This window comes from Thamnophis sirtalis, unplaced genomic scaffold, assembly GCF_051295495.1.
Source record: "Thamnophis sirtalis isolate CommonGarterSnake01/CBP01778 unplaced genomic scaffold, rThaSir2_p1.2 scaffold_9, whole genome shotgun sequence".
NCBI lineage: Eukaryota > Metazoa > Chordata > Lepidosauria > Squamata > Natricidae > Thamnophis > Thamnophis sirtalis.
Genome location: NW_028261389.1, coordinates 13,104,480 through 13,125,277, shown reverse-complemented (window position 1 = coordinate 13,125,277; position 20,798 = coordinate 13,104,480). Strand labels below are relative to the sequence as shown.

At 42.7% G+C, this 20,798-nt stretch overlaps 1 protein-coding gene across 1 annotated transcript; it reads left to right on the top strand.

Moving 5' to 3' along the window:
- Positions 1-1,110: 1,110 nt before the first annotated feature.
- On the top strand, positions 1,111-18,100 carry STRAP (serine/threonine kinase receptor associated protein). The gene is made up of 10 exons (XM_087722838.1): positions 1,111-1,383; positions 4,273-4,408; positions 4,588-4,669; positions 4,858-4,930; positions 6,280-6,376; positions 10,384-10,521; positions 11,517-11,653; positions 13,792-13,941; positions 15,222-15,287; positions 17,064-18,100. Exons 1-10 carry the CDS (start codon positions 1,272-1,274, stop codon positions 17,123-17,125), a joined length of 1,053 nt encoding a protein of 350 aa, XP_087578964.1. The 5' UTR covers positions 1,111-1,271; the 3' UTR covers positions 17,126-18,100.
- The last annotated feature ends 2,698 nt before the right edge of the window (positions 18,101-20,798 follow it).

The window sequence follows — 20,798 nt, the reverse complement described above, 5'->3', positions numbered from 1 at the left end:
CACAGGATGATACGAAACAGCCAACCAATCTACAAACATCAACTACCATCTACCAATCAGGATGCAACTACACAGCCAATCAACCCACTTACAGCAACAAAGCCAGCACTACACAAACTCCCACCAAGATTTATACAGAGACGGCAGCTCCAACCACACTTTACGCGCACAAGCACAAAATCGAAAACACCAGCCTGAAGATGGCGAGTAGATCTTGCCGAAAGGTTGCCAAGACAATCTCAATCTTTATTTATTTATATATTTATACATTTATACACACACACACACACACATATATATATATAGTGTCACAACCCCTGGTAAGCCCCAATTATGGGAGGAAGCTAACTGCTTCCATCATCTGTCAATCGGCTCGTCACAAGAGTCCATCACGACAGAAACCCAATATTTTTACTGTTGCCTTTGTTATATTTGTGTATAACAGGTTCGAATCCCAGTAAGGGTATGGCTAGCTGATGAGAGCTAAATAGCTTGAAATAGATCTATACTAGTCTCCCTTTATTTATTTATCAGCACAAATAAAACACACACACACACATATATTACACACACATACATAAACACACACACACAGTGTGTTCACACATACACGCATAAATGTATGTATATACACATGTATGTATATACACTTGTATACAATGTATGTATGTATGTATGTATGTATGTATGTAAAACTAGCTTGGGCAGCATATAAATTAATTAAATAATAAATAATCATCTTGTATGAATAAAACTAATCTTCTGGATACAATAAAACTTGTATCCAATGGGAGATCAAGCTTGGCCTCTCGGGGGCGGGGCCAGAAAGACACCCTTAAAGAGACAGTCACTTTTTGAAACCCTCCCCCGAAAGAAGCGCAGTGTTCTTTGGTTTCGCATTTTCTTCCCTTCCCTCACTTTGAGAGAGGAAAAACTTGCCAACGGAAATCGAACTCTTTGGAAAGCATGCGGCAATCATTTCCCTTTGGGGCTCAGGTCTCTATGGCAGCGACGTCACAAGCCCCGCACCCAATGGCATCCGGATCCGGAAGTGACCATAGAGCCGAGACGGAAGGAGGCAGCTTCCGCCAGCGACCATTCTTTCCTCTCCCCCTCCCCTCCCACTTCCGGCTGCCGGTCCCATCGTCCCGTCACCAGGAGGCCAGGCCGCTCGCGTGGCGGTGGGCGAGCGCTGCCTCCCCTCAATCTTCCCGGGCTGCCCCGCAGTCGTTGCTTCCCCGGCGGCTCCTTCCTCTCTCCCGGCCGGCGCCATGGCGATGAAGCAGACCCCGCTGACGTGTTCCGGCCACACGCGGCCCGTGGTGGACCTGGCCTTCAGCGGCATCACCCCCTACGGCTACTTCCTCATCAGCGCCTGCAAAGGTGAGCCTGGAGGGGCGCCTCCTCGGCCCCCTCAGCCCCTCTGCGGCGATCGCCGCCTCTCCAGCCCTCCCGCCACCCCCGCGGGGGCTCATCCAAGGCTGATCGGGGCTTTGGCTTTGGGCATCCCCTGGGCTTACAAAGGAACAGAGTTGGAAGGGACCTTGCAGGTCATCTAGTCCAACCCCCTGCCCAAGCAGGAGACCCTACATCTGCCTCTGTCTTCTCGGCCTGGGCCACGTGGGGCTACGCCCCAAAAGCGCCTTTTTCCAAATAGGCAACTGGACTTTTTTCCTCCACCCCTTCCTTAGCAAACGTTTCCTGTCTCACCCGCTTCTCCAGTGGAAGAAGCTCCTGGCATGAGAAGGGAAACGTTCTCAAAGGAAGGGAGGGGGGAAATATACACACATACACACACAATACTCTATAAATTTTATAGTAAGATTTGTGTGTGTGTGTGCTGTCCACTCAACTTTGTATGTAGGGTTCTGTGTGTAGACGCATCCATACACATACATACATACATACAAACCTACGTACAAATGCATGGGCAGCACACAAGGAAAAGGGGGAAAAAAAACCAACAAAATCCAGTTGCTTTTTTGAGGGGGAAAAAAACCCACCTTTGGGACCATTGTGGCCTGGATGATGGAGAATCTCATTACACCTATGGGGCATCACCTCCTCTCAAGCTCTCCCGCAACCCCCATGGGGCTCCTCCAAGTGTGATCGGGGCTCTGGCTTTCTAAGGATCAGGTCTTTGGCTTTGGGCATCCCTTGGGCTTACGGATGAACAGAGTTTTAAGGGACCTCGCAGGTCATCTAGTCCAGCCCCCTGCCCAAGCAGGAGACCCTACATCTGCCTCTGCCACGTGGGGCTACACCCCAAAAGGGCTTTCTCCAAATAGGCAACTGGACTTTTTTCCTCCACCCCATCCTTAGCAAACGTTTCCTTTCTCACCCGCTTCTCCAATGGAAGAAGCTCCTTGGATGAGAAGGGAAACGTTCTCAAAGGAAGGAAGAGAAAAAAGAATATATATGTATATGCATATACACACACATACATACAAATAATATTGTGTATAAATTTTATAGTAAGATATTGTGTGCGTGTGTGCACGCACGCTGCCCACTCAAGTTTGTATGTAGGTTTCTGTGTGTATATGTGTGCAGACACACGCACATACATACAAACAAACCTACGTACAAACACATTGGCAGCACATAAGGAATTGGCAGCACAAAATCCAGTTGCTTTTTTGGGGTGAAAAACCACCTTTGGGATCATCACGGCCTGGATGATGGAGAATCTCATTCAACATAGGTTATATAGTCTTTATGGGGTACAGATTCGTTTAATAACCAGTGTGGGCGGCGAAGTAAAGGTAAGTCCTTGACTTAGCAACAATTCATTTAGCGGCCATTCAAAGTTACAACGGCACTGAAAGTCTATGGAGAGTCTCAGTCATCCAGGTCACGATTGTCCCAAAGGTGCTTTTTTCCAAGAGGCAACTGGACTTCCTGGTTTTTCTTTGAAGACGTTTCACTTCTCATCCAAGAAGCTTTTTCAGCTCTGACTGGTTGGTGGGGAATGGAAGGGTTTGAATTCCTTGCAGGCAGCTGGTCATTTGCATTATTTTACAGAGTTGTTGAGGCCACTTGGAGGTTTATCTGTGGCCTCAGGGTCACCTGAGTGGTGCAAATAGGTGTGGAGCCTCCTTGGAACTGCTGAAAGGGCTGTGTTGTAGACTGGAGATGTAGATGATGTCGTATCTCTCCCCCTCTGTTAAGAGAGGGCTGTTCAATTTTGACATAGATTTAAACATAGATTGTCGACATAGATTCTTGAACCCCTTTTTCAAACCAGCGGTCCTCTCTGTCCAAGATATGTACTTTGTTGTCTTCAAAAGAATGGCCTGCATTTTAAAGAGGAATTAAAGAGGCCATCTATGTCAAAATTGAACAGCCCTCTCTCAACAGATACAACATCATCTCTGTGTCCCAAAGAATATTTCTCTGCGGTTGCTTAGAGTTGACATCAACTTGAAGAGACATAATTAAAATATATTTCTTCTATTTGCCCATTTGCGAAAAGTGGTTGTGTGGCTATGCCATAAAAAGAGCCGAGGTGGCGCAGTGGTTAGGGTGCAGTACTGCAGGTGACTTCAGCTGACTGTTATCTGCAGCTCAGCAGTTCTAATCTCACCAGCTCAAGGTTGACTCAACCTTCCAGCCTTCCGAGGTGGGTAAAATGAGGACCCAGACTGTGGGGGCAATATGCTGACTCTCTAAACCACTTAGAGACGGCTGAAAGCCCCATGAAGCGGTATATAAGTCTAACTGCTATTGCTATTGCTATAAGCAGACATATAAAAAAAATGACAATTTTTATTAATCTACATGGGACTTTCTACCGCTGGTTGTCCTCGACTTACAACCATTCATTTAGTTAATGACACTGAAAAAGTGACTTACGACTGGTCCACACATGTACAACCATCGTCACATGCCCATGGTCACATGATCAAAATTCTGGTGCTTGGCAACTGGGAAATATTTCTGACTGGTTTCAGTATTCCGGGGTCACCATTGCGACAGCTTCCAATAAGCAAAGTCAGTAGGGGAAGCCAGATTTGTTTCATGACCACACAATTCACTTAACAACTGCAGGGATTCACCTAGCAAGCGTGGCAAAAAAGGTCACAAAATCAGGGGCAACTCATTTCATCGCCTTGCTTAGTAACAGAAATTCTGGCCCCAATTGAGGTTGTTAGTCAAGAACTGCCTGGATGCTCTATAGAGTCCTTTTGAATTTACAAATATACTTATAAAGAAGTAGATGCTGTGTGATTGAGATTATCTTACTTTCTCTCTCCCCCCCTCCCCCTCCAGATGGCAAACCGATGTTTCGACAGGGTGACACAGGGGACTGGATTGGAACATTTCTTGGCCACAAGGGAGCAGTCTGGGGAGCCACGTTGAATAACGATGCCACTAAAGCAGCTACAGCCGCTGCAGATTTTACCGCGTAAGTGAGAGTTGTTGGATATGGAAATACTTGCAGCAACCTTAAGCTTTAATCAGGTCTCAAATCATTAAGTCAAACGATAGCTGGAAAGCTAACAATTTTGGGCAAAGGAAGCCTGTATCTGAAGCTTTCTGAAAATGCCATTGTCATTAACTGAGTTTTGTTTTGTTTTGTTTCAGCAAACTGTGGGATGGTGTTTCAGGAGACGAACTCCTCACTTTGGCTCACAAGCATATCGTCAAATCAGTGGACTTCACTCAGGTAAAAAGAAAAAGTACAAATGTCTTTTTGTCTGTCTTGATTTTCAAGATTTTGACTCTGCCTTTGCTTTTCTGAAGATAGTCAGCATATCACTAATTTTACTGATTTTTTTTTTAACTAATAAGATTTTAAAAGGTTGGGCATCTAACCAGCTTTCTTAATAAATGACTGCTGATTTTCTCTTCTAGGACAGCAATTACTTGTTGACAGGTGGACAAGATAAATTGTTACGTATATATGATTTAAACAAGCCGGAGGCAGGTGAGGCTTTTTAAAAATTCCTATGAATCAGTAAAATCAGTACCAGAAGTTGCAAATATTTCTGTGCTAATTTGAAGGCTCAGCAAGCTGACTTTTTCCACCTGGTTTTAATATTATTTTTTATTTGTAACTGGGCAGAATACCTGAGAGTTTGGGTTCCCAGTAAACAAACAAATAAGAAAAATGTGTTTAAGAAAAACCACAGGTTCAGACAAAATGCGTGCAAAGTCTTCAGTTCGCCAAATAAAAATACAGGAAAGGACAGAATGTGGAGATTCTCAGTCATCCAGGTCATGGCTGTCCCAAAGGTGCTTTTTCATGAGGCAACTGGACTTTTTCCTTGAAGACATTTAGCTTCTCATCCAAGAAGCTTCTCCAGTCTACAACACAGTCCTTTCAGCAGTTCCAAGAAGGCTCCACACCATTTTGTGCTATTCAGGTGACCCTGAGGACACAAATAAACCTCCAAGAGGCCTCAACGACTCTTTAAAAGGATGCAAATGACCAACTGTCTGCAAGGAATATAAATCCTTCCCTACCATCCAGTCAGAGCGGAAGAAACTTTTTGGATGAGAAGTGAAACGTCTTCGAAGAAAAACAAGATACTTGAAAAAGTATCTTTAGGATCCTGAACTTTATTGCAAAAAAAGGAACCTTTTGAACAGCTAATTTTGTTAATGTAAATAAATTGGATTGTCTTTATTATCATAATATCAGAGTGTCATCTTAGGACAGGAGTCCATGGCCCCACTCAAAGGAATAAACAAGGAAAGAAATGAAAATGGCAAAAATGGCTTATCACTTCCTGAAGTAAGAAGGGTAAATGCATATAATTAGAGCCGAGGTGGAGCAGTGGTTAAATGCAGCACTGCAGGCTACTTCAGCTGACTGCAGTTCTGCAGTTCGGCTGTTCAAATCTTACCGGCTCAAGGTTGACTCAGCCTTCCATCTTTCCGGGGTGGGTGAAATGAGGACCCAGACTGTGGGGGCAATATGCTGACTCTGTAAACCGCTTAGAGGGGCTGAAAGCCCTATGAAGCGGTATATAAGTCTAACTGCTATTGCTATAATCATCTAAGGAGGACTTTTGAAGCCCAAAGCTGATAAATTTAGCCCCATGAAGTTAGCTCTTTTGGGAGCCAGGAGAAATGTGATATATTCTTGATCTGTTTTTTTTTCTTTCTTGAATCTTTCACTGTATGCATGGAAATATCCGAACGTTTCCTGTACGCTCTAATATACAATAATTACTTCCGTTATTTTTATTTGTTAGCCACAAATAACATTTTACTGAAATGTAAGAAAATAGGTTTTCATTTTAAATGCAAAATATTTCCTCTACTTTTCAGAACCTGAGATAGCCAGTGGTCACACGTCTGGTATTAAAAAGGCTCTGTGGAGCAGTGATGATACGCAGATCCTTTCAGCAGATGATAAAACAGTCAGGTAAGAAATAATCAGTGCCTCTTCCCTTAGTGCCATATAAGAAATGTGTGGTGGAGTTGTCTGGTTATCATCTTCACTATAAAACTACGTTGGGCTTTTACCATACGAGTCAATGCCTTCCACTATAAGTTCTGGACCTACGATTGGAATTCTGTTGTCAGTTGGGGTGGCTCATTTTATGCAATTGTGTCTGATTTTGGAATGGAATAGAATAGAATTCTTTATTGGCCAAGTGTGATTGGACACACATGGAATTTGTGAATATGCTCTCAGTGTACACAAGGAGAATAAAATACATTCATCAAGAATAAAGATCCAATACTTAGTGATAATCAAAGTTACTAATAAGCTATCAAATCGTACTTGTAAACAAATAAAACAATGTAAATTCAAAGATACAAGCGACATGGTTATAGTCATAAGTGGGAAGAGATAGATACGAGGAAGGAAGAGAATAATAATAATCTTAGTAAATTATTGACAGTGTTGTGGGAATTAGTTGTTAAGCAGAGTGATGGCATTTGTGGAAAAACTGTCCTTGTGTCTTGTTGTTCAGGTGTGCAGTGCCCTATAGCGTTGTTTGGAGGGTAGAAGTTAAAATAATTTATGTTCAGGATGTGAGGGAGATTGGTAGCAATTGTTTTTTCCCCCTGCAATTCTGATTATCCTCTGAAGTCTGTCTGTCTGTCTTGTTAAGCAGACACCATGGAGACAGTTATGGAGGTGCAGATGACAGACTCAATAATTCCTCTGTAGAATAATTCTCTTTTACGACCTTTGTTGCAGTGGTTGTTCAATGAATCCATTTTATTCAATGACCGTTCTTTTTTGGAAACCAGAAAAACCCTCCAAAAGTCATGGTCATGTGACCACAGGATGTCGCAAATAGCTGTAAATATGAGCCGGTTGCCAAGCGGCCAAATGATGATGTGACCGGGGGGGGGGGGGGCATTCTGGAACTCCAGAAATGGGTCCTAAGTAGTTCTGGGCAGATGCATTGTAACTTCAAAAGGTTGCTAAGGGCTACCTATACTTGATTCAGATTCAATTTTAATTTTTACTTGGATTCCGGTATCCCTCAATTAGTTGTTAGTTGCAAAGTCATGTCCGACCCATCGTGACCCCACGGACAACGTTCCTCCAGGCCTTCCTGTATTTTGCCATCCTCTGGAGTCCATTTAAGCTCACGCCTACTGCTTTGGTGACTCCATACATCCACCTCATTCTCTGTCGTCCCCTTCTTCTTTGGCCCTCAGTCTTTCCCAGCATTATGCTAGTCTCCAATGAGTCCTTCCTTCTCATTAGGTGGCCAAAGTATTTGAGTTTCCTCTTCAGGATCTGGCCTTCTAAAGAGCAGTCAGGGTTGATCTCCTCTAGGACTGACTGGTTTGATTGCCTTGCAGTCCAAGGGACTCGCAAGAGTCTTCTCCAGCACCAGAGTTTAAAGGCCTCCATTCTTGAGTTTTATCTTCAGGTTCTGACCTTCTAAAGAACAGTCAAGGTTGATCTCTTCTAGGACTGACCAGTTTGATCAATTTGCAGTCCAGGGGACTCGCAAGAGTCTTCTCCAGCACCAGAGTTTAAAGGCCTCACTTCTTTGGCGCTCAGCCTTTCTTATGGTTCAAATTTCACAGCCTCACAGCCAAGTGCAAAAGACTGTCGGGGTGTCAGGAAGCTTTGCACACAGTGTTTAATTTTAAGAAGCAAAGTGCTTGCACACGTTCAAGCTGGAATTTGTTTTCTTTAGAACAGCTAACCTCAGCTCTTTTCATTTTCCTAAGTTTGCTCCCAAATTGCATTCATCTATCTTTTAAGAAGCAAGTCTTACCATGTTGTGGTTTTACCGGTTGGGAGACAAGCAGTCCCTGATTTATTTGCAATGCTTCTCAATCTCAGGGCCTTTTAAGATGTGTGGATTTCAGCTCCCGGAATTCCCAGCCAGCCATGCTTATAAGCAGCAAATTAGAGCTTTTCACAAGGGGTGGCACATTTAGTACGAATAGATCAAAAGTTACAGAAATATGGTCTACAATTGAAGAGTAAGTTCATGTATTTAAACCATATGGATCTTACCAACATGGGGGATCTTAAACAAATGTTGGTCACAGTACAAGTTTGTATCACATGCCCAATTCTCTATTTATACTTTCAGAATATTCAGCTTGACAGCCAATCTTAAAATATTCATTAGGGTATCCAGTAAATGGAAAACATCTTTTTGAATTGATAGTAAGAAACTTTTTGGATGTGTTTTTATTATATGAATAGTTGCCAATATTGTTTCCCATATTAGAAATTGATTTCAAACGAATACTTTCAAAAATTCATTTCCATTGTACTGGCATATGGTAAAACCTTGATTTTTACAGATTTCTGTTCAGCCGAATGGATGCAACAGACAAAACTGTAGTTCAGATTTCATTTCCCAGAACCATAGCATTGGACATAAATTAAACAATAGGAGTAAAGTTGCGTAATTTGTGTAAATTATATGAGCGATCTCAAGAGTTTCATATGGCATAAATTATTTCAAGTCCCTAATTGTGTAAATTGTGTTAGTTTAACAGGTATTCTGTCTGTCCTAATGACGTATAAAATCATATCATGGTTTGAATTGTGTTTAAGTCTGAACTTGGGATATTGGTTAAGACCAGAGGTCTTCAAACTTGACAACTTTAAGACTTGTGGACTTCAACTGCCAGAATTCTCCATCCATGAATCCAACTTCCCCAATTGACTTCGCTTATCGGACGTTGGTTGGGAAGGTCACAGATGGAGATCACATGACCTTAGGATTCTGCAGTTGTCATAAAGTCCATGCTGGGGCCTGAATTTTGGTTATGTCTTTGTGGTGATGGTGTGATGGTTGTAAATGTGAGGGCTGGTTGTGAGTCACTTCTGTGTTCTGGTAACTTCAAATGGACCCTATACGAATAAAGTTGAGGACTAACTGTGATGTTGTCAGGTACTTTTGTTAATGACTCATTAAATACTAAAGCAATTAACCATTTAAGTTTTCTTTTAAGAGTTTGTTGCTCTTCCATTATCAATCATATATTAGAATTACTTCCAATGTGTAGGATTTCTTAGGTTATATCTATATCTATATATATCTATATCTATCTATCTATCTATCTATCTATCTATCTATCTATCTATCTATCTATCTATCTATCTATCTATCTATCTATCTATCTATCTATCTATCTATCTATCTATCTATCTATATATCCCTATCCCTTTATATATATATATATATATCCCTTTATTTGTATGCCGCCCTTTTCCCTGGGGGGACTCAGGGCGGCTCACAGTTCAAAAAAAGGGGGGGGGAGGACAAACAGTTTCCAACATACAGACAATACAACATATTAAAAAACACAACAGCCACACAATTCGAGTGGGGTTAGAGTCTTAGCCCCAGGCCAGCCGGGACAGCCAGATCTTTAGGGCGGCGCGGAAGGACTGGAGGGTGGTGAGGGTCCGAATCTCCATGGGGAGTTCGTTCCAGAGGGTCGGAGCAGCCACCAAGAAGGCTCTCCTCCGGGTAGTTGCCAGTCTACACTGGCTAGATGATGGAATTCGGAGGAGGCCTAATCTATGCGATCGTATCGGTCTAGTGGAGGTAATTGGCAGTAGGCGGTCTCTCAAGTACCCAGGTCCAGTACCATGAAGGGCTTCCGTTATCAATCATATATAAGAATTACTTCCAATGTGTAGGATTTCTTAGGTTAAATATGTCTGAGTTTCTCCTTCTTTTTCCCCACGTTCAGTGGGTTCTGCGTTCATTCACACTTAAAATGGGTGAATGCGTAATTGAAATATATGTAAAATGTTTTTTTTTCTGTAACAGCAATGACAATTTAAAAAAAAACACTTGAAATGCCTGAACTATACTGTAAGTAGGTTGAGAGATTATCATGGTAGCGAAGAGCATTTTATCCATTTTGATGTACCGTATTGCAGTTAGGAATTAAAGAAATTTTACTTTTGTCTCTCCATTTCAGACTCTGGGACAGAAATACACTGACAGAAGTGAAGGCGATCAACGTTGCTATGTCTGTGAGTAGCATGGAATACGTGCGCGAAGGGGAGATAATAGTCATCACCTATGGCCGGACCATTGCCTTTCACAGTGCAGAAACGTAAGTTTGTTTTTAACATGTGTGTTTCATTCATCCGGCCATACAGACAAACTGGACAAGCGTAGCCTGTAGAAACTATGTGCCTATGATGCCATCAGTCTAAATAATTTCTATACTTACATTAGTGCATGTATTCAAAAAACTTGTTTTTGCTAAAAAAAAAAAAAAAGAGAGAGAGAGAGAGAGAACATTTAGTTGGTAGCGGACAGATTTTAAAGTTTATAAATAGGATTATACCGATGAAGAACTAGGCATGTGATTATATTTAAATGACCTTCAGAGCGTTTTTTTTTTCTTTGCTAAAAAAAATTGTAATAGTTGTTTCCTGCTCTATGTAATAGCGGCACTCAACCTCCATTGTCTAGGCCACAGTGTAAAAGGAACTATTTTATCACTTCTACCTCTGGCATTTTGCTCGTTTCTGTCTGTCTGCATCTTCAGGAAAATCTGATTGCAAATGATAACTACAATCTCAAATGTTTTTATGAGTGGTTCATGTTTGCTTTTTGACTACAGAAGTTTCCTTTCAAGTGTGCCTTATTTTTATTGTAGCAGTTAGCAGTTAGACTTATATACCGCTTCATAGGGCTTTCAGCCCTCTCTAAGCGGTTTACAGAGTCAGCATATTGCCCCCACAGTCTGGGTCCTCATTTCACCCACCTCGGAAGGATGGAAGGCTGAGTCAACCCTGAGCTGGTGAGATTAGAACCGCTGAACTGCAGATAACACTCAGCTGAAGTGGCCTGCAGTACTGCACCCTAACCACTGCGCCACCTCGGCATATTGTGCAAAATGTATTACGAAAATAAAATCACAGCCCTCTAAAAATGGATCTCTTTTTGCTAACAAGCACTCAGCTTTCCGATAAGTGAATTTCATTTAAATAAGAATCCCTCCTTATAGTGTTTTCTTCTTTGACATGCTTTAGTGTTTTGTTCAATATAGGATTTCATTTTTTAAAAATAATCATAGTGCTTTTTGTTTTCTCTCCATAGCCTGGAACAGATTAAATCCTTTGAGGCACCTGCAACGATCAATTCTGCGTCTCTCCATCCGGAGAAAGAATGTCTAGTTGCTGGTGGTGAAGATTTTAAACTTTATAAATATGATTATAATACTGGTGAAGAATTAGGTATGTGAACTTTAAATGAACTTCAGGGCATGTTTGGATGACTTTCATGGCTGTTAAAAAAAAAGCTTAAATGCTAATTGTAAAAGTTTAAACTTGAACATTTTGGGGGAGTTAGCAAAGCAGTGATAGGAATCCTAACTCATAATTATCAAGTTGGTACTGTAGTCATATTTCATTCCACTGAACCTTGAATTGTGGCTTGAAATAGATGATGATGTTTCTCCAACTGCATGTGTTTATACGTGATTGTGTTCAAGTCACTTTTGAATCGCTCATATTGCAGACTGATATATATGCTCTATACTCTTGGCCCCATGCATCTGTGACCCACCTGGGCATAGAGGTAGCGGACAAAAATCCCATTCTTTGTATAGAGGAGCTCAGGGTGGTGTATATGCTGCTCCATCATCCTGTTTTTCCCTACAGCAGTAAACCCTGTAAAATACCTTATTTTTAGACTATAAGACACACTTTTTTGTCTCCAAAAAGGGGGTGAAAATATCTGTGCGTCTTATAGACCAAATACTGCAGACGTCCCACCTACCCGCTGGCCATTTTTTGGCCTCCACACCCCTCATTTTTAGGCCTTGGTCTTTTTCAGGCCTGTTTTTGAGACTTTTTTCGACCTATTTTTTTTTTTTTGCCTTTCCCCCCCCAAAAGAACAGGTCGAGAAAAGCCTCAAAACAGGGCAAAAGGGCTCCCAAAATGGGAGGGGGAGTCTCAAAAATAGGCCAAAAAATCCCCCCATATGGGCAAAAAAAGCCTAGAAAAATGGCTGAAAAAAGCATCGAAAATGGGTTAAAAAAAATGGCTGAAAAAGGATCAAAAAAAGCCCTCCCAAAAGGGGCAGAGAGGCCAAAAAGCTTTTTTTGTTTCTTTGTTTCTTTTCCTCTTCTAAATTTAGGTGAGTCTTATAATCTAAAAAATACAATAGGTGGGGCTGAGTGAGAATGACTGGCCCATATTTCCTCAAGAGGAAGCTATGGTGGCCGAGGGTGAACTTCAACTTGGCTCTTCCTGCTCCTAGTCCCACACCTTAACCCACTACACTATACTGGCTGCTTAGATCAGGGAGGCATTAATACTGAATCTTGAGTTCCTCACCCTTGCAGTATCTAGGAAAGGGGTGTCAAACTCGATTTCATTGAGGGCCACATCAGGGTTGTGTTTGACCTCGGGGGGGGGGGCATGGCCAGGGTGTGCATCATCACTCCTAAGAGCCGAGGTGGCGCAGTGGTTAAATGCAGAACTGCTTCAGCTGACTGCAGTTCTGCAGTTCGGCTGTTCAAATCTCACCGGCTCAGGGTTGACTTAGCCTTCCATCCTTCCAAGGTGGGTAAAATGAGGACCCGGATTGTTGTTGGGGGCAATATACTGACTCTGTAAACCGCTTAGAGAGGGCTGAAAGCCCTATGAAGCGGTATATAAGTCTAACTGCTATTGCTATTGCTATCATTCGAGTCGGGGGCGCCTATGGTGGCCCAAGCGCTCTGCCACCGAAATGAGCTCCAGAGCTCCGTTTTCGGTTGCCACAGCCTCCTGCTACCCTCTACCAGTGAAAACGGAGCTCTTGTTTTCACTGTCAGGTTGCAGGAGGCCATGGCAGCCAGAAACGAACCTCTGGAGCCTGTTTTCACTGGCAAAAGCACCATGGACTGCTCCTTCGCTGTTTCCAGGGCAGCCTCACGGGCCAGATCTAAGTACCCCATGGGCTGCATTCCGGGCCTTGAGTTTTGACACCCCTGCTCCAGGAATTTCTAAGTTAATGTCCCTGAACAAAGAAAGAAATAATGTTGAGTGTGAGCTGATGTAGTTTTTGCCTTCATTTTTAAAAATAATAAAAATCTTATCTACCTCTGGTTGCTGCAATACCCCCAAATCTCATCTTTTTTCTGGTGGCAAGTTTACATCCAGGCCATCAGAGGGCCCCTTCTGTTAACATCCAGCAAACGGTGCTTTTCTAAAATGTGAGCCCTCCTCAACGTTGCTCCACAAGAGAAGGCAGAATTTTTTACTTGAAGCCCCATTGCAGGGCAAGGCTCTCTCTCTCTCTCTCTCTCTCGTTTCCTTAAAAGCTTGAGCTGAATCAGTTTGCATCCCTCCCTCCCCTTCTTGACGCATTACAATTTCTTTGCAGAATCTTACAAGGGGCACTTTGGACCGATTCACTGTGTCAGATTTAGCCCAGATGGAGAGTTGTACGCTAGCGGCTCGGAGGACGGAACGCTGAGGCTGTGGCAGACGACAGTCGGGAAAACATATGGTCTCTGGAAATGTGTGATTCCTGGTAAGAAGTGTCTTTTCTATTGGGACTCCGGCATTCTTGCTAACTTGTTTGTTCTCTGATTTACGGGATAATTGCTACAGAATTCTACTGCAGCGGAGGCAGCCTTGCAACTTAACAAACCATTCATTCGGTGGCCGTTTGAAGTTTGGTTGTGGGAAAAAAGTAACGCAACCGTCGGCAAATATTTGCCCTTAACAGTCATACGATCAAAATTTGGGTGCTTGGCCACTGGCACGTGTTTATCACAGCTGCAGCATCCAGCTGCAAGGGACACCTGGTTGCCAGTTGCAGCCTTCCCAGTTGGCTTTTGATAAGCAAGAGTCAACGAGGGAAGCCTGATTCGCTTAATGGCCGTGCGGTTCAATTGATGACAGTGGCAAAAAAGGGTTATAAAATTCGGCACGACACCCTTAACCAACTGCCTCACTCGGCAACTGAAGTTCTGCTCCCTAATGTGGCCATAAGTCAAAGAATTACATGCATTTCTTTTGGCATCGCTGCTCATTAATTCACTGACACCTGATCAGGTTGTATGTCGGGAAAAGACTGGGCAGCGCATTTTGATTAAAACTTGCCATCAAAATGCTAATCCTGTATTGTACCACTTCTTCTGCCCCTGTTGGAATTAGTGATGCTCCATATGAAAGAAACAACCTAATACAGGGGTCGGCAACCTTAAACACTCAAAAGAACCACATAGGTCCTAACTAGAAGCCCCCCGTTCAATTCTGGAGCCGACCAGAAGCCCGGTTCCCCCACCAGAGCCTCCTCCTAGCATGGCATCCTTTTCCCCCTACCTGTCCTAACCAAAAGCTCTTATCAATTGTGGAGCTGATGGGCAACAGGGAGCTGCAGCAGAGGGATGAAAGTGCCACATGTGGCTCCAGAGCCGCAGGTTGCCAACCCCTGACTTAATATCATCCTTTGAGAAAAGGCTAGGTAAACGTTTTCCTGCAGGCATCAGGGATGGGGTAGATTGAAGGCTATTGAGGTAGAGCTCTCTCCCACTAACTGCCATGACCTCCTGAAATGGAACTCTTGCTTTTCTAAGGCCAGTAAATTGTAGCTGGTTCATGATACATATCTATGTAAGAGAGTACCATAGATAGATCGTCCCCAGCTTAAACCAGGCACCCTTATCTGGAAGAAAATCATATCAAACAGCCCTGGAGAATGTTTTGTGCCTAGCGGAATGCTGCCTGTTTTGTAAATGTTTATGCAAGTGACAAGTTGAATGATGTAAAATTATCGCTTTGTGCTTTCTAATTCTCTTTCTCCAGAAGAAGAAGGTGTGGAGCTGGCTAAGGCTAAAGTCAACCTTCCAGGAACTGCAGAAGAAGAATTAGGTAATGATCGAATAGCAGAATCTAACCACAATCAGAGGTTGACCTTTTGGTGTGTAGATGTCAGGTTTCCAAAAGATGCCCCAATTGATTCATGAGCCTTGAGCCAAGTTTCAAAAGAAAACCAGTCATTTATTAGGAGCATCATTTTGGCAATACCTACTACAGTCAGAGCTAAGCCTCATTTGAATTATAGCTGAACTTTACCCGTTCCTCCCCTCCCCTCAGTCTGTTCATAAATCACATTCTCCAACAAGGTGCACCCCTCAGAAGCCTGTTGTAGTAATCTGAGATCCGATTGTAGCCGAAGGTATGCATGGAATGCCCTCCCCCCCTTTCCCTCACCATGACAACTTTATGAGTTGACATTCGGCTCCCCTCACTTTCCAGAAGCGATCTATGCGAAGCAAAAACAATTTTGAGTACAGGTATAGGATTTAAGGCTACGTCCTCCCCCGCCCCCCGGCTTGTTTGAATTTTCTGCATGGAATTTTGCTATAAGGCGATCAGCCTGGATATTTCTAATGTAGCAAGTTCGGACTGAAGAGGTATAAGAGATCCAATACGAATCACATTAAATGGTGTTTCTCAAACTTGGCAACTTTAAGATGGGTGGACTCCTACTCCCAGAATTCCCCTGGCAGTTTAAAAACCCAGCCTATGAAAACTGAGGATACACTATGAAACTGTGGTTATTTCCTATCTCGTTCACATTAAAATATTTTCATAGAGGTAGTCCTCTGTTTACAACAGTTTGTTTAGTGGCCGTTCAAAGTTACAATGGCACTGAAAAAAGTGATTTGCAACTATTTTTTTAGTTATGACCTTTCCAGCATCCCCGTAATCAAAATTCAGATGTTTGGCAACTGGTTCCTATTTTATGACTACTAATGTGTTCCAAGGTCGTATGATCCGCTTTTGCGACCTTCCGACAAGCAGTGGGATAGCCAGATTTACTTAACAACCAGGTTACTAACTATAGTGATTCACTTAACTGAGGCTAGAAAGGTTGTAAAATGGGGCAAAATTCACTTAACTGTCTCACTTAACAGCAGAAATATTGTGGCTCATTGTGGTTGTATGTTGAGGACTAATTGTAGCACCAATATTTTAACTGGCCTTTTAAAATATATATATATCTCACAATGTGAGGAATTGTGTGGAAGATAATTGTTTCTTGTTCTTGGGCTGGACGAGGGTGGTGTTGGTTGGAAGATCACAAGAGTGACATTCACATTAGCCTACTGGCTTAAAAGGCCATGGGATGCGGTGGCTCAGTGGCTAAGACACTGAACTTGTTGATCAGAAAGGTTGGCAGTTCTGTGGTTTGAATCCCTAGCACCTTGTAACGGAGTGAGCTCCCGCTACTTCTCCCAGCTTCTGCCAATCTAGCACTTCGAAAGCACGTAAAGATGCAAGTAGAAAAATAGGAACCACCTTTGTAGTGAGAAGGTAACAGCGTTCCGTGAGCCTTCGGCATTTAGTCATGCTGGCCACATGACCACGGAGACATCTTTGGACAGCCCTGGCTCTTCGGCTTTTAAATGGAGATAAGCACCGCCTCTTAGGAGTCAGGAACAACTAGCACATATGTGCGAGGGGAACCTTTCCCTTTTTAAAAGGCCAACTGTGACCGGACGCTACTTTCAGGAGCAAACGGAGGATCTATAAACTGGAATAGATATAGAGTTATGGTGAAATGCAGGCCTAGCAATACAAATTTTTAAAACTAACCTCTTGTTTTTCTTCTTGTTTCTTCCCTTACGCTCAACTCGGCAGAAGATCTTGGCTCTGAAACCACAGATTCCATCTATAGCACACCTCCTGAAGTTAAGGCTTGAGCATCATGGCCGTTAAGGACAACACACACGAACTCGTTGAGATTCGATTCCGGAAAGAAAAAAAATGGAAAAACAAACAAAAATAACAGCAGTCATATGCAACAAGCCTCTCCCAAGGGGTGGTGTGGGGGGTGCAAAGTGAATCGAAGGCAAATAGAGAGGCAGTAATTGATGAGAATGCATAGGAACAGGTTGTCAAGAAAGATGAATAGAGACAAAAAAAAAGTAACGGTTTGGCTGTCTTTTAAGCGTCATTTTGCCTTTTGTTAAGTCTGAACACAACCAGGCGCCGAGATCCTGTTTTTTTTTCTCCAGTGTTAAAAGATTAAGTCATTGTAGTGTTTTATTATTGAGGAGAAATGTAATGGTATCTTGGTTAGAGTATGTTCTCTGAAAGTGGGGAAGACAAAAGGCAGGGGGGAGGGGTCATTTGGTTAAATAAAATAGTTGTGGTTTAGGGGGTTTTTGCCCCCCCACTTTTATTGTACACTGCTTCTGTTTCCAAATCATCTAAATAAAATGCTCCTACAATGGCACTCCTAGAAAATGTTATAAAGCATACCAGGTTAATTCATCTGTTTCTGAACAGTACTGAATAACCTGGGGCTTTGAATTTTAAAAGGGGGGGGGAATGTAATATTTGGGGGTGTCTTTTGCACGATAGGTGGCTGAATGCCATGCTGCTTGAAGCTTGTACGTTCTTCTCCAGTAAAATTTTGTAATTCAAAACTTATCTCTAAAAAGATAACATGTGAAGGAGCATCCCCGTCAAAATTGTTCATATACTATCTGAATTTACACTATGTCAAAACATACCTACTTAGCCTTGCATTTCTTCTGGACTTCTTTTAAACGGAAGCAACTAAGTATTTCTATATGATTTTTTAATGTGTTGTTTCCCCCAAAAACGAACTGTATGTATACATCGAATAATTCATATGCTGCATAGGAATAAAATGGTGGTTTAAAGAGTCATCTGCATTAACTGGAGACTAAATATAAGACGTTTGATGTTTAGAAATGACAGCATGTGTTCAGAACACACAAAAGCCAACATAAAAGGAATACAAGCCCATTACTTTAGCCTTGCCCATCCTCCTCTTTAGTTCTCCGTTGATTTGCCATAAATGGTCTTAACGCTCATATACATGATCTGGACCAGAGGTGGGTTCCTACCAGTTCGCACCAGTTCGGTAGAACCGGTTCGTCAAATCTACCGAACTGGTTAGAAAAGGTTCCACCAGTGGACCTGGAAAGCAAGCCACACCTACAGAAGAGGTTCCAAATTTTTTTGAAACCCATCACACACACACACACACACACTCTGTCTCTCTCTCTCTCTCACACACACACACAGAGAGAGAAAGAGAAAGGAAGGAAGAAAGAAATAAAAAAAAGAAAAAGTGAGAGATGAAAGAAAAAAAGGAAAAGGGGACAGAGAGACAAAAGGAAGGAGAGAGAGAAAACACATGGCTGGCAAGCCACTCCCACAAAGGAGGCCACACCCACAGAGTAGGTTCGAAAATTTTTTGAAACCCACCACTGATCTGGACGATGGGAGTTCAGCACATCTGGCAGGTTCAATGTTGAAAAAGATTTTAACCAGAGCGTTCTGCAGTGCAAGGGGAGTTGAGAATTAAAATGAACTCTTGTGACACACTTGATTCTGTGGAGGTAGTAAGATACCTGAAATATTAATGCAGTTATGATGGATTGGTTAGAAAGAACACTCTCCATCTTTAGTGGAAAAGAATGTGAAAAAGATGAAAACGTGGCCCCTGAATCTAGTCATATAGGACCAGGCATTTAGGAATATGGACTTTAGGAGAAATAATAACATCACTGCATTTTGAATAGAGATTACAAAATCAAATAATACAGGAAGAATAACTGTAGCCTAGCCTTCGATATGGGGGGAGAGGGGGATTTGCAGATGGGTCTTTTTCTAGTGAGAAGATCTGAGAGTGTTAACTATCCCTGTACTCAAAACAAAATTTGAATGAATCAGGTGATCTTAGAGCAGTGTTTCTCAACCTTGGCTACTTGAAGATGTCTGGACTTCAACTCCCAGAATTCCCCAGCCAGCAAATGCTGGCTGGGGAATTCTGGGAGTTGAAGTCCAGACATCTTCAAGTGGCCAAGGTTGAGAAACACTGTCTTAGAGTACCAGCTCTGTTGCTTGTTTATAAACGCAGTAATTCCCCCACCCCTGTATCTTGGTGCTCCATCTTTTTTTGCATTGGTTTCTGGCAGACATTTTCGCTTGAACCCTCCACCTATACGCAAGTACCGTATTTTTTAGAATATAATATGCACGTTTTTCCCTCAAAAAAGGCTGAAAATCTAGGTCCATCTTATACACTGAATACAGCATTTTTTTTAACCTCACCCCTTCATCAAAATGGCGTGCAGAGCCTCTAGGAAGATTTGAGAGAGCTCCTGGGGGCTCGGGAGAGCAGAAATGAGCAAAAAATTGCCCTTTTTTGCTCAATATTACCCCCCTGGCCCCCATGAGCTCTCTAAAAGCTTCCTAGAGGCTATCTATGCCCTTTTTAAAATGAAAAACGGGCCCATTTTCACAAAAAACGGGCTGTTTTAAATTTGCCCCCCCCCCCGGGAGCATTCTGCAAACCCCCTAAAGGCTATTCATGCCTTTGGGGGGGGAGATGGGCCCATTTTTGCGAAAAACGGGCTGTTTTGGGGAGGTTTGCAAAGTGCAAACACTTTTTTTTATTTGCCTCTTCAGAACCTTGGTGTGTCTTATACTCCGGTGCGTGTTATACTCCAAAAAATACGGTACATGCATATGATAACCCGATGCCATTAGCTATGTAGTAGAAAAACATAGGATCTTCATGTTCCTACCAGAGAATGATTTTCCATTCTGGATGTGCTTCCTTCCTATTGAAATGTTCAAGGGTAGGTCTTGTAGATCAGGGGTCACCAATCTTTCGGACCTCGGGGACCAATAAATTCATAATTTTATATCCCATGGACTACTAATACGAATTAGTGACGGCATGGGGTCCTTCAGGCACTTAGCTTGGCTGCCTGTTAGCGGAGAGAAGCGCCTGGAGGTTGCTGTCCAATGGAGCTAGGAATCTCAAATATAGCCAAGAATGAATGAATGTTTTGTAGCCATCCCGGGCACTAGATTCCCCCCCTGCAAACTATCTTTCAAGGAGCCCAGCCGAAGTTTCACGCACCACTCATTGAAGCGCCTGGACTCCCAAGGAGGGAGGGAGGGAGGGAAGGGGTGGAGCTACTAAACAGGCAGCCGAGTGAAGTGCCCGAAGGATTTAGTACAATATAAAAAAATGCAAAGATTTTTCTGTGGACCATCAAAATTTTCTCATGGACCACCAGCTGGTGACCGCTGTTGTAGATTACAGGTAGACCTCACTTTACAATTATTCATTTAGCAACCATCCAAAGTTATGATGCCACTGAAAAAAAGGAACTCCTAACCTGCCCTTGCTCTTAATGCAGCATCCCCATTGTCTTGTGGTCCAAATTTGAGCGCTTGGCAAACAACAGGCACTTACTACAGTTGCGGAGTCCCAAGGTCACGTGATTGGATTTGGATTTATTTTATTTGTATGCCGCCCTTCTCCGGGAAGGACTCAGGGCAGCGAACAACTCAAAAGGGGAAAAGGGGAACATAGAACACAAT